Here is a 13,179-nt window from a genome sequence, read left to right as displayed (position 1 = left end):
GTTGGCCATTAAACAATGACAGACGCGTACAAACTATAGCAAAGTACCACAGGAGCAAGCCCTGGAGAAAGACCACCTTGTTCACTACCTCGAGCTCAGGGGTGTATTTTTGATGGCTGAATCTTTACTCAGACAGAATGTTGCTCAAGGTATGACTTCACTTCATATTTTACTTATACAAGCAAGGAGGGATTCTTGCCTTTCGCTCTGCCATCTTTCAATTCTGTTGCCGTCAAGTGCCTCATCCGAAGAAGAAGAATGTAGCAGTAGATATATTTAGCAAAACTGGTCGGCTCTAACCAAATTAGAGATTAGTTACAATTCTCTTTTTTGCCCTCCTAAATAAATGTGACTTTTTGCAATGTAAAGCAACTGTGACCAAGGTTTGCATGCCAGAGAGGAGCACAGAAAATGTCTATGGGAGATGCACTCTTGATGGACTGGTCTGAAGGGTTTCTTTGACTTTCATCAGCTTCCCTTCATATGCGCATCTGTTAAAAAATGGATGAACTCCTCAAACCCCAAGGACCTAGTATTTGCCCCTTTTCTCCTTGCCAATGCCGGTTTCTGGAACTCTGCATCCTCGTGCAGCCATGCTTTGATGATCCAGATCTCCTTGCTTGCTAGGAGTGTTGGGGGTGGGAGGGTAGGATGCCAGGGGTTTGACTCAACGTCAGTGTATGTATTTATGAGCCTGGTTTCTGAATTTGTAGAACGTATGCATAATGATGACCCTGTTAAAGATAAATTAACGGAAAAGCAGAATCAGTGGCTTAGGTTCTCGGTCAGGCCTCTGAGAGACGCTCACTCTCTGAGGTGCTTTGAATAACGTCTTCTTGTCCACTGTTTCTTACTGAAAAGTGTAGGTGCTCTACCAGCAACGGATGCCTTCTAGGAAGTGCTGGTACTCTCCCTAGTAAATTATGTAATTGCAAGTACTTAAAGCCTGACCATCGCTACAATTTAAAGCACTCCCTGTGCCGCTTATTTGGCTGTGGACATGGATCTTGACCGATTTTTGCGAACAGTGTTAATTCGCGTGTTGGGCTTATCCGAATGCTCCCAGTGACTTCTCTTCATCTGATAAAATTTGCGCTTAGATGCGCACTTACATCTGTAACCTGGAAATAAGTGTGCAGCTTCTCAGTGGGCGATGCATCTGGTCTTCGCCCCTTTGATGTACAATTCTTTTGAGACGGAGACTGTGTGACCTGTATTTACTGACCTAGAAGGCTGCCTTATTGGTAGTAATTATCTCTACTGTAAGAATAGGCCCTCTTCAACCCTTACTCGGTTTCACTTAAATCAAGAAAGGCATGTTCTGGTTTACCAGCCAAGCCTTTGTGTTTGTTCCATGGAGGACATACTATCCAAACTTGAAGTTTCAAGTGGTCTGAAATCCTACTTGGATTGGATGGCCCTGTTCAGAGTTTAACATCTGTTCTTACTTTTGGTGGCATTTCCCCTGACGATTGTTGCTAAGTGGGTAGTCTTTTGTATATCAAAATATTACTATATTACAACAGTTTGGTTTCCTGAGGGACCTCATGCTTGCCGTCAATGCAAAGGCAGCAGTTGTGGCCTCCCCAAAAACATGTATCCACTGACCTTTGCAAGGCAGCAACATGGGAAATGCCACATGCTTCATGCCAGCGTTACTCACTGGACACTAAATCCAAAAAGAACACAGTTTTGTGCTGGAATTTTTGGCACATTTTTCTTCTTGAAGGTTTGTTGGGCCCATGCGGTCTTCTCCCCTCAAGTGTTTTTAAGTTGAGGAATTAAATTACGACCAGTTAAGGTGAGAGGAAAAAATGTAGCAGAGTAAGAAAAGATATTCTTGTTGAACTTCTGGTAGCCTTAGCTACTGCCCTTTCTCCTTTGCAGCACCTTTCTAGGGATGATTGGCTTCAAATATGCATCTTGAAACAGTGCGGACATGGTTGGTGATTGGTGAGCAGGATCAGGGCAAGTCTTGTATGACGTTTTTATTACATGAGTGCACAGTTGTGGCTTACTGGTAACTTGCAGCGTTTCCTTCTTTACTGTTTTCATCCACTTTTATAGTTGTCTCTCACAAGTGTTAGTTGGCATTGGTAACTCACTAACAACTTGCATCCCAGTGTATTTCTTGTGTAGTGTTGTCTTACAAGTATCCTAAAACAATGCTGCACTGGTAACTCGTGAGTATTTTTTATACAAGCGCATGCTTAGCTTTTCCTTATGAGTGACTCAATACAATTTGCATTCAGGTAAAACTGGCTGTGAAGCAGGGAGACCAAGGTGTTTAACAAATTAACAAGGAATGTCATTTGCACGTCTGATTGGCACATAGTTCTTGCCTTATGAAAATACTCTGTTTGCAGACTTTGACATTTGCTGACTCCTGGTCCTCTGGCCCTACTTTGTGCATTAGGTAACCTCTGCATCTGGGATGTAATCTCCTCTGCTGTTGGATGCACAAAAGACATTCTTATGCACTGATCTGCTGAGCAGTACACAAATAGCTCTAGAAACTCCACATGCAAAAACTGCGTGACATTAGGGCGTTCTGTCCTCATCAGTGCATTTATTTATTGGCCTCTTTGATTTGTTGATTATGTCTAGGCATGTAACCTCATGGGGTGTGTGTAAAGTTCGATTGAGCACTAGTGTACACAGAGTTTATCCGCTTGCCCCAGTGATTAACTTATTTTCTTTCTTTGCAGGCTTCACCGGCACGTATTGCGAGATCAACATGAATGAGTGTGACAGTAACCCATGTGTAAATGGCGGCGTTTGCAAGGATATTGTAAATGGCTTTACCTGCACCTGCCCCTCCGGTAAGTACAAGCGAGTGACCATTTGACTCTCCTTTCACTGAATTGACTATATCCATATATTGGTGGGATTTCCTGTTTCACCATGCCCATAGGTGGAGATATTCTGTTACTGGAGTTGTAGGAATATACAAATAATAACCTAGATTGTAATTAGGCTCTTTCTTGTACAGCCCAGTGATCCCCAACCTGGCCTGCATTTAACAAAAATGATTTATGCCAAGGCATCCAGAGAGCCACCAAGTATTGTCACTGCTGCGTGCCCTACTTGTTTAAAAAAAAAAAAAAAGTTTTAACACAAATATGCACACCCTAGCCAACACACATAAGGCACAACGTTTAGCGCAGTCCTTCACTAAACATGGCTCCAAGCATCCATTCACATGTATTCACACATGTGTACATGAAGAATAGCATTATAATGCGGAAAGACACCTTGAAACGTAGCAACCACCCAAAGTTGACAAATGGCCACTCTGCCCCCCAACTGAATGAAACAAATGGTAATTGCCATCTGACACATTCATTCACGCTCATTACGCTCCACGCAAGTCTGACTGAACCTAGCCAGCCTATATATTTAAGAGTTCATCTCTAAACAGTGCATTAGTCTACTCCGGTCTTGCAACCCCTTTCCTGTTCGACTTGCATATAAGCAGTACGAAGCCCAACCAAATACAATATCAACAGATTGTCTAGCTTGTTGCAGTATATGCTTCGAGTAAACAGAGTGCATTGGAGCTATAAAAAAAGTCAGTTCTAAAAAGCAGGTGCTGGGACGGGTCCCTGTCAGGCTGTCTTTATTTGCCCTCACCCTCAGGGTGAAAAAAAATCTTACCTCTGCATCAGCACCACACTTCACTGCCTTTGATGTATTTTCCAAGAGACTCGTTATAGTTATTTCAGTCTCATCATTTCAGAACAGAAGAATTTTCAATATTCTATACCATGAAGCCATAGATGTTGCTTATTTACCTTGTGCAACTAACAACCATTGACAAAGCCAATAGTCCTGACTTGTTGTAGGTAAGATGTTACTTTTTCTATATCTGGAGGCAATGACAGAAACAACAAAATACCAGTCCTGTGGCACACCATGCTAAGCACGGATTTTTTGCTTTCGAGTTTTTAAGCCACGCCCTTAATTACATCGGCCACGCACCTTTGAGAGCCCCTCCTCCCCCAGTTTCTTGAGCCCACACAAAGCAGTGGGTGTGCCCTTGAATTTTGGGGGAATCTACCTCCATAAATGCTAACTGTTGTTGTTGCCTTTACCATGTGCCTCTAATTTCCCTACTCACAAACCCCATTCTAACGTTCCGGTACCTGTCCCACCTTTCCTGTAGGGTAGCTGACCGTGGTCAGGTTTCCCGTTTTCTGTCCATTGTTTGTGAGGATGCCCCGCCCCTCTCTCTGGAGTGGTGAAACATCTGATTGACAGGATCCCTGGGGGTGGTACAATGTCTTCTTCGTTCCCTTTAGCGGGCGGGCATCCCTCCCACTCTTGGGAGGCTCCTGTCAGAAAACACCAACATTGTTTTAATCGGGGAGAACATCATTCTTGATTTTAACCCTTCATCACTCACTCTGACTAATTATCCAAAAATGAGCAGAATGTATTTATTGTAATTTGGGGGGGATTTTATAACATGTGGCAAATCACTGTACAGTTGCGTCAGTCATAGTATAAAGGCCTTGGTGCATTTTGGGTGTCATTCCCAGGTCCTTCGCTCCAGTCATGTAACGCTGTGTTTATGGTGTGGCAAAAACTATTTCCCAGCCCTAGAAAAACTCCGGGCGCACTCAGACCTGCAGATTTGGTTTTGCTGTTGATCTTGTTTCCAGTTACAACCTGATGCTGAAGGATGAGTTGAGGCCTTCTAAAGGGGTGTGCAATTCTTTTGTTGTGCCCTCTCAATGCTTTCTACGTAATCCACTAAATCTCCGTAATCTGATCCTTGATTACATGGTGTACGAACTCCTTTGTGGGTGGTTACTTTGCAGCTTTTCTGAAACCACCTCAGTCTGGTTGCCTTCCAATGAAAATGCTTTGTCTTCATAAGATTCTGCTGCATCACTCGCAAACCCAGCTCTACACAGCCTTGTTATCTATAGCAGTCTTCTTCCTGCACCATCCCCCACCATAGTAAGATTTTCTGGGAGGAAAGTACTTTTTTGCCATTTAATTCTCAATAAACAGTTTTTTCCCCAGGTGAATGAGGGAGTGCCCACTCCTCATTAATTACTGGTGTTCAATCTGTGTACAGCTAAAAGCCCCAGCATTAAGCAAAGATTGTACGTGCCGTAAACCGCAGTGTCTTTCGCATGTATGAACAGCCCTCGTGCATCAATTGAAGTCTTGACTCAGCCCAGTGGAGTAGTCCCTTCTCATCTACTGGTTTTGGTTGTTTGAGTGTATCTTTCCGCCTCCACTCGAGTGCTTGTATTGAGCTGCATGAGGGACTACTACACAACTACAGCTCTGATTATTCCTGCTGGCTGACTTTCAAGTGTGTCCCTGCAGTCTTAGCACATTAAAACCACTCCTTCCTGCTTGCCAATGCTTTTTGGGAAAGTAAACTGAAGCAATGTATATTGAAATAATGGTATAAATGACCTGGTTTAAGCTGCTGGTACATACCATGTTTGGATGTTGTGGCAGCCGACTAGTGTTGGATGCAAGGGGCATCTTCATGCCTATGGCCTTATGTTTCCTGCTTTTTTCTGATTAAAGTGAGAGAATTAAGAGAATGGGGGTTACCCCTCCTACGGCTTATTGTGTTCAAGCAGGTTCTGATGATCAAAAAGGAGCACATTAGCATAGTTTCAAAGATGAGACTATATTTATAAGATGTCCTTGTTCCGAGGTCGGTGCTAAACAAATCCCTAAATAGGTAAAATAAAAAAAGTTGCCTCTGCCTTGTCCAAGAGGCTATTGAGTTTACTCGAAGCATATACTGCAACAAGCTAGACAATCCTTTGTCGGTTCTAACCAAAGCTTGGTAGTATTTTTCAAGAGACTGCCTTTTCACACCCCAGTAAAGAATGGCAGAAGAGATTCAGGGAGACTGAAAAATAATGGAAGATGCTTTTCTTTTTCTCACATATGATAGTATATGGTTAGCAGTCCAGTAATATATCTTTAGACCTCAATGCTGATCTTCTACTCTGCTTGACCAGACTGACCTCAAAACAACTGCCATTGGCCTACAATTTACCTTTTACTCAGTCTCGCATTTATGACATTGACAAAACCACTCTTGAACTACATGTGCTTCTATTCGGCTAGCTGTTCTCGGTACCTCTGAATATCAAACAAAAGTCTGCTTGGTCACAGATCTCCCGGACATTTTATTTGGTTACACTGAAGCCTTAGTTTGTATTTGTGCAATTTCTGTGGTTACTAAACAGTCTGCATGAGGTGGCCTCTCATCCCCAAAGCCTGAATATGTGCCTTTTAAAAAGAAATCAATTCAGCAATGTCGGACGTGCGCTGTCAATATATACTAATGGTAAGGATGTTCTAATAGACACGTGTGTCCTGTATGTGCACAGAGTCCCTTAAAGAGGTGGCATCACTGCCATCTCTGCCCTTGTTTCTTGAAAGTAAAGCTTCTACTCCAAATCCACCACTCAAACTCTCTTTGATCAAAGTCCACAGATAGTCCAACCATTCTTTTGAGATTCATTAGAAATAATGAATACGAGTGCTCCGGGGTCTGAAAGTCCTCACCAAGGCCTACATTTGTTGTGACCTGCTACAATAGAATTAAGAACACTTTTATAATGCTACAAACAGTTTTCTGCGTAAAGAAATTGAAAAATGCAAGAGCAACTTATTTCATGCTACTTGGTAAAAAGAATCCGCAGTGTGGCTGTCAAAGCACATGCCACTGTGTAGGCGGAGTGTGAATTGGTGTTGGTACACCTGAGGCCTAGTTGGAAGTGAACAACAATGTGTACTCAGCCTGGCAGAAACTGTGTGTTTCCCTACTAAGGGCTGCAAGATTCACCTGGTCCCTGTGCCAAGATTAACACGAGGTGTATAGGGGAGGGGCATTTTATAGTCTGAACACACATGCTTGGCTAGGATAAATCTATTGACTCTGGAGGAGAACATTTTTGTTTGTTTTGAAATACTGTCCATTGCATAGTGGTGAAATATCACCAAATATACTGTTGTAGTGCAGAGGTTGCGACTTGAACTCCCACCTCTTTTCTTATGAAAAAGCCCCTTCTTGCACAGAGTATTTTGATTGGGTGCTTAAATGTTGTTTATTATTGACTGTTCAAATCAGATCGCAGTACCATACACGTTGCAAATCTATGTTGTGTTATAAAGTTATCTATTTTTTAGTTTCTGGTTCTTCTGTTCCATTAATAAGGCAATATGCTGAATTCCCCATTGGAGTGGCAGGAAATCTATCTGCTCCCTGCCAACTCTTCTGTCCACTTCTAAATAAGGCCGGCTTCTGCTCTGAATGGTACAGTGTCTGCATGCTGTCCTTCTTCTGGAACAGCTATGCAAAGCAGACTTCCCAGGAGGAAGGGCATGGTTTCTCCCACTTTAGATTCTGTATAGGGATGCAAGCAGTTATTCCCATCTCCTCATTGGAGGAGGACTTTTAAACACTGGTTCTTAAATTGATCTGTCCAAACCAAGACTGCTTTGAGCAGGTCCCTTCAACACTGTACATAGAGTTCCCAAGCTCTTTCCAGATACGGTTTCCCTTTCAGTAGAAATTAGACTATCAAAATACTGGTGTTCACAAGCTAACGAAGTTCGCATTTTAAAAACTTTAACTACATAAGCTTTTATTTTGGTGCACTGAGCTGTTCATAAGCTTAAAAGCTGTTCCTACACGAGTTATGTTACTGGTGGAGATGTTTTTAAATCTATCCCTGTTTTACATTCTGCCAGCATTTAAATTTACCAGTCTGACTTATTTGATTGACATTGTTGTCATCAAAAAGAGTTTGAGTGAGACGTTCTCCTTCATGTTTGACTCTTTCATTTTTTTCCAGCTAGTTCTGCAGCCTGGCTGTACCAAGGTTCAGACTTCATAGTTCACGTCCAGGTGGATTCAACATAGACTGAACCCATACCCAGAAAATAGCATCATCCTAATGTGAAACTCTTCAATGTCTGGGTCTACATGCAAGGCTTTGTGCCCTCCATCTTGCATACTGAGCCCTGGCCTAAGAACAGTTCCCCTTCAGGCTGTACATACTTTGTGCGAGATAAGTTTCAGGCTTGCCATGCCTTCTATGAATGTCAGGCACTGGCTGTCCATTGGTGAGGCAGTAAGCAGCTGTATTAAGCTTGAGGTCAAACTAGGAAGGGATCCAACATTTTGACTGGAGGATTTTTCATGTGTCCTGTTTTTCATCGAACAAACCATTGTCTCCTACATCACAAACATAAACACAGTTGATGCTGTCTCGCACGCTTTAGAGACATCTGAAGAATGAGAAGCAAAAAACATCTATTACCAAGTGTATGGCTTACGAGCACCTCACAAAGCTTTTCCACGAGTGGGAAGGAAGACAGTGTAGAACAAGTAGGGCCAATAGTCCTATGTGAATACTATTTTAAGCAGCCTTTATTTCCTCTGCTGTCCTGTCACTTGGTACTGTTAGCTGATTTTGGAAGTGGTGATTTGTTCTGGACCCAAGGGCTGACTATTGACCCCACATTTTACCTCTTCTCCTTCCACAGGGTTCACTGGCTCCATGTGCCAGATAGATATAGACGAATGTGCCAGCACTCCATGCCAGAATGGAGCCAAGTGTGTGGACCGCCCCAACGGATATGAATGTAGATGTGCTGAAGGTGAGTAGATTTGTGTATGTGTGCTTGTGTGCCTGCCTGTGTAGGGCCTAAATGCTACTGAGGTGGTTGGATCTTCAGAATGTTAAGTGATGGGAACAAAGTGTGCGATGGGCATGGTGGCAAGAAGCCAAGCTCTTTCGATTTGCTTCACGCTAGTGAAATTAGGTTGAAAGTTAACCATTCCCTGCAGACATTGGTGTGTGATTTACGGATCATATATGCTTATTCCAACATGATGTAGGCAATCCTTCTGATGTTGCCACATTCACAATCAATTGGTTGATAGGGATATCATTATTGATAACAGTAGGAAATTACAACATTGTGACAGCACCCCATATATTAAATCTCCTTTTTCTGCATACATTTTATTTATGGAGTAGCTCGCTGTGCATAATGTAGCTATATAGTGGTTAGGCTCGGAATTGCATCTCGTCACAAATAAATCACTAGAGTATTGACGTAAAGCCTACAATGGGCCTCTTCTGGATTTCTTAATTCTTCCATTCTACGATTGTGAAGCAGGAGTTGTGCCTGGAGAAGGACAATCACCATGGAGCGTTTGAGCTCCAGAAATGGTGCCGAAGGATGTTTGTCTGCTTGTGAAGCAGCTCACACAGAAAACTCGCATTTTTGTATTGCTCATTTTCAAGCCCTTTTCGCAGGTGTCCAAATCTTGCCATGAAAAGAATGACTTCTGTTTTGCCGTTAGTGTTATTCAGCTGTGTGTGTGGATATACCTGCACACAGCCTGTAATCTTGCAAGGATGCGTGATGAAACAGAAGCAAAGTTTGTGTACATTTCAGATTTAAGGGTTTCAAAGTGTTTAAACGCGGGGTTGGGTTGCTTTGCTTACACATAGGTGTTACAGCAGAGATAAAAAAAAATACATATATATTTATCAGGGACATGGGTGCTTTTCAAATGTGAACAATAGAGTGAAAGATTCACGGTAACATGTTCTTTGGTCTGCTTCATACATGGCCTATTGCAATGGGAGAGTATAAGCTGAAGAAGGGGTCCAAGTGTGTGGATTTGTGGGCTTCAGCTCTGCCATATTGAGTCATTCTTCGCATGCTTATTGTCAAAGCCTAGGTTTTTCATTAAAGAATGTTGTTTCTGACTCAAACAACCAATCAGTACATGACAGTTATGTGTAGCATGCTACTCTATAACAACGTACAAGCTGCAAAACAACTGTTGGTGCTTAAGTATCTCTTGTCCTCAATAAATGAACAAAGGTTTCTTGGCAGCAAGACTTGTATACCTTACCAGGGTTAGTGATGCTGTGGCTAGTCACGCAAGAAGTATGGTAAGCCCTGTTGGTTTTTAATCATGAGAGCAGGTTTGAGACCGTGTTTCAGACTCAACATAACACTTAGAAGGGGGTTTGTCCTTTACTACTTGGACTGCAGGAGGCCATGTGCAGGTTGAATGTTGTCTACGGAGGGCTCAATGTCTAAGGGGGGCTCGTGGTCGGAGGAGAGCTCGCTGTCTAAGCTTGCACACAATAATGGATTTTCTACTTGCGGCATTGTGGACAAGGGAGCTTACCTGCTCGTATTTTCCTCGGCTGAAACTTGTGGCTGCCTGATGCGCTTAGAAAAAATGTATCTATTCTTGTTGAAACCCACTTTTCCTCCACTCTGTCTGTAACCCACCCTCTCCCCTTTCTTGTACTGTTGTACTGTACTTTGCATCGCACATCAACCAGGAAAACTTAGACAAGAATATCTGCGAACAATTTACAAACCACCTAGACCAGTACAGATAGGGCCTTCTTTTTCCAGCCTAAGTTTGGGAAAGATTGCAAAAGCAATCCTGATCGGAGGGAGCGTTTCGATATGAAAATAAGCTTATATTTTGGCTGGCCTGGCATTCGGCTTGCCTCCTCCAAACTATAAGCCTAGTCTTGAAGAGACTGCGTACACCTGCAGAAAGTTTGTGGTCCGAGGTGGAAAGCACCAGGACACTACTTGGAGTAACAGAGCGCTTTATAAATGCCCATCCATTCCTTCATTTGCTGTGCCAGGACGAGGCCTAGACTCGGAAGAGACCAATGGCGCAGAACCTGATTTGGAAGAACAGAAACCTGAACTGCTCAGTAATGGAAGAGAAGCACACTTTTAGTCAAGAGGACATAAATTGAGGCCCAGCTGACTGAATCCTGGTGGCAGATGTTTCAAGGGATTGATACAGTTTGGCTGGAATTACCGAGGGTATGACTTCAACCACTGGATCTAGGAGCTGGTGCAGCACATTACCAAAGTGTAAGGGTGTCATGTCTGCACTGTTCACACTTTCCCAGATACTCCAGAAACTCTTATATAAGCCCATATTCATCCCATGAGGAACTGTTTTTTTTTTCTACACCAAGTATTGGCGTGTCCAGTTTGCGGTCTGATTACCAGATTCTGAAACTGTTGCTTTGATCTTCTTAGCTCTAGCTGTTCCAGGTATATTAATATTTACGGTAGTGCTTATTCACAAACCATAAATACCAGCTCCCAGAGGTTTCTACTTGAGTCTGTAGATTTAAATGGTGTCCCTGGTTCTTTTGATGCTCCCATCAACCCAAAATATTGCCCGCAGCTGTAATCCGTTCTGAAATGCAGTCCCTCTATTTTGGTTCCCATGTGGGACCTTGTTGTGGTTGCACTCTCCAACAAGCACCCTGAAGCAGCTGTAATGCTAATTGGTTTCCTCTTTCAGTCACTGTGCCCTCTGCAGAACACACAACTTCCAGAACCCATGTTTCTCTTTTTTCCATTGATGAGCTTGGGCAGTTTCAGTGCATGCACCATGTGCGTGGTTTTCAGAAATGCACTGTATTTTTGATTCTGGTCCTGCAGATGACCCAACGCCCCTCAGTTCCTCATGTGCCCCTCCTAAGCATTCTGAAAGGGTGCTTATGACCAGAGATTTCTTAGTCTTTTTTGAGAAACTCACTGGAGCAGGAGTAGGAAGATGCTAATCTTGAGAGAATGTGTTGCCTCTGGTCTAATACCAGCTTGGGTTTTTTCAGGTGCCTAAACTGGACCGCAAAATTGGGTCTCTTGCCACCTTGATGATCTTCACCCAGGTCTGTGTAAGATAGCATTAGTCTAGAGTTTTAGCTGTTTCATTGTAGTTCTGAGGACTCCCCACAACTGATAAAGATCTGGATGCCAACTTATACTGAACAGTTTTAGGGTTGGCCACGACTGGCCCATTGGACACAGCAGACCGTGTTTTTTCTCATTTTGCAGGTCTTGAGTAAGAGGTCAAGCACTACATTTGAAAGTAGTATGAAGCCTAGCCCTGGTACAATACTTGGTCATCTGTCAAAGTCTCCACATATTGCATTGTCAGAGTCTGGTTATGTGCTGCTGATGTATTCACTTTGATGCTGGGGTCCCTCAAAGTCCTTCAGACAACTTGAATGGGGGATGGGTAGGCGACCTGAGACTGCAGATTCGTTTCTCTCATACATTGATTACTCTCTTGGACCTTCTGTTGACTGTCTTGGGGACACTGGTGCGAGTGTCTGTTTTCTCTCTAGAAAATTGGAGGCTAATTATTAACCTGCAGTGTAAAACGATAGATGAGTGACACATTTACAAGGTATTGTCCTTAAACCTCTGTGCAAAGACTATGCCTGCTCTTCAAGGATTGGCCAATTTGCTGATGTCGGTAGCAAGATAGCAAGATGTACACTAGCAGAATCATAGAGCAAAACCGATAATGCAGTTTATATTGGGGTGTGCATTTACTGCCAAAGTTATACTGACTTCCTATTCATTTGTTAGAAAATAACTTGAAGTTCTGCACATTCAGACAGATTTTTGTCAGTTTTCTGTATTTTGTTATTGAGCTTGGTTGGGGGGCACGAGTATATAGGGAACCCCATGTCACTTATGCTCGAAAACAGAATTGTTGTGCTCACTGAAATCTGCTTGGAAATATGAGCGCTAGATTCACCCTCCTGCAGGGTCGCTTCCGTCTACATCAAGGCACTGTGTGCACCTGGGTCCTGGCAGAGGACTCTCTGTGCTACAAACTGCTCAATCCCCACCTTGTATGAATCAGCACAAGTAAGCATCTAACACAGTGTATGGATCTGTGATGGCTCATTTGTGAGACTCCCGTCTTTATTTGGGGACAAGTGAGGGGCATTGATTGAGGAGCCATTCCATGATATTAGTCAGGGAGTAAGTGAGTTATCATTCAAGGGTGGTGAGTCAGGATTCAAGGGGGATTGGGTGGGATGAGACGTGATTCAAGGGGGGTGAGACATGATTCAAGGGGGGAGGGTGAGACATGATTCAAGGGGGGAGGGTGAGACATGATTAAGGGGGGGGAGGGTGAGACATGATTCAAGGGGGGAGGGTAAGATGATTCAAGGGGGAGGGTGAGACATGATTCAAGGGGGGGAGGGTGAGACATGATTCAAGGGGGGAGGGTGGGAGATGATTCAAGGGGGGAGGGTGAGACATGATTCAAGGTGGGTGGGGGGTGAGACGTGATTCATGGGGGGTGAGACATGA

The 13,179-nt window shown here is 43.3% G+C and overlaps 1 protein-coding gene across 1 annotated transcript in view; it reads left to right on the top strand.

The window, feature by feature from the left end:
• NOTCH3 (notch receptor 3) overlaps positions 1-13,179 on the top strand; it is a 209,312-nt gene that overhangs the window by 117,735 nt on the left and 78,398 nt on the right. Inside the window, exons 9-10 of the mRNA XM_078681656.1 lie at positions 2,709-2,822; positions 8,539-8,652. Of these exons, the coding sequence (XP_078537782.1) occupies positions 2,709-2,822; positions 8,539-8,652 (228 nt within the window). The remainder of the gene's footprint in view (positions 1-2,708; positions 2,823-8,538; positions 8,653-13,179) is intronic.

This window comes from Lissotriton helveticus, chromosome 1_1 (genome assembly GCF_964261635.1).
Source record: "Lissotriton helveticus chromosome 1_1, aLisHel1.1, whole genome shotgun sequence".
NCBI lineage: Eukaryota > Metazoa > Chordata > Amphibia > Caudata > Salamandridae > Lissotriton > Lissotriton helveticus.
This window is presented reverse-complemented; position numbering and strand designations above follow the sequence as displayed.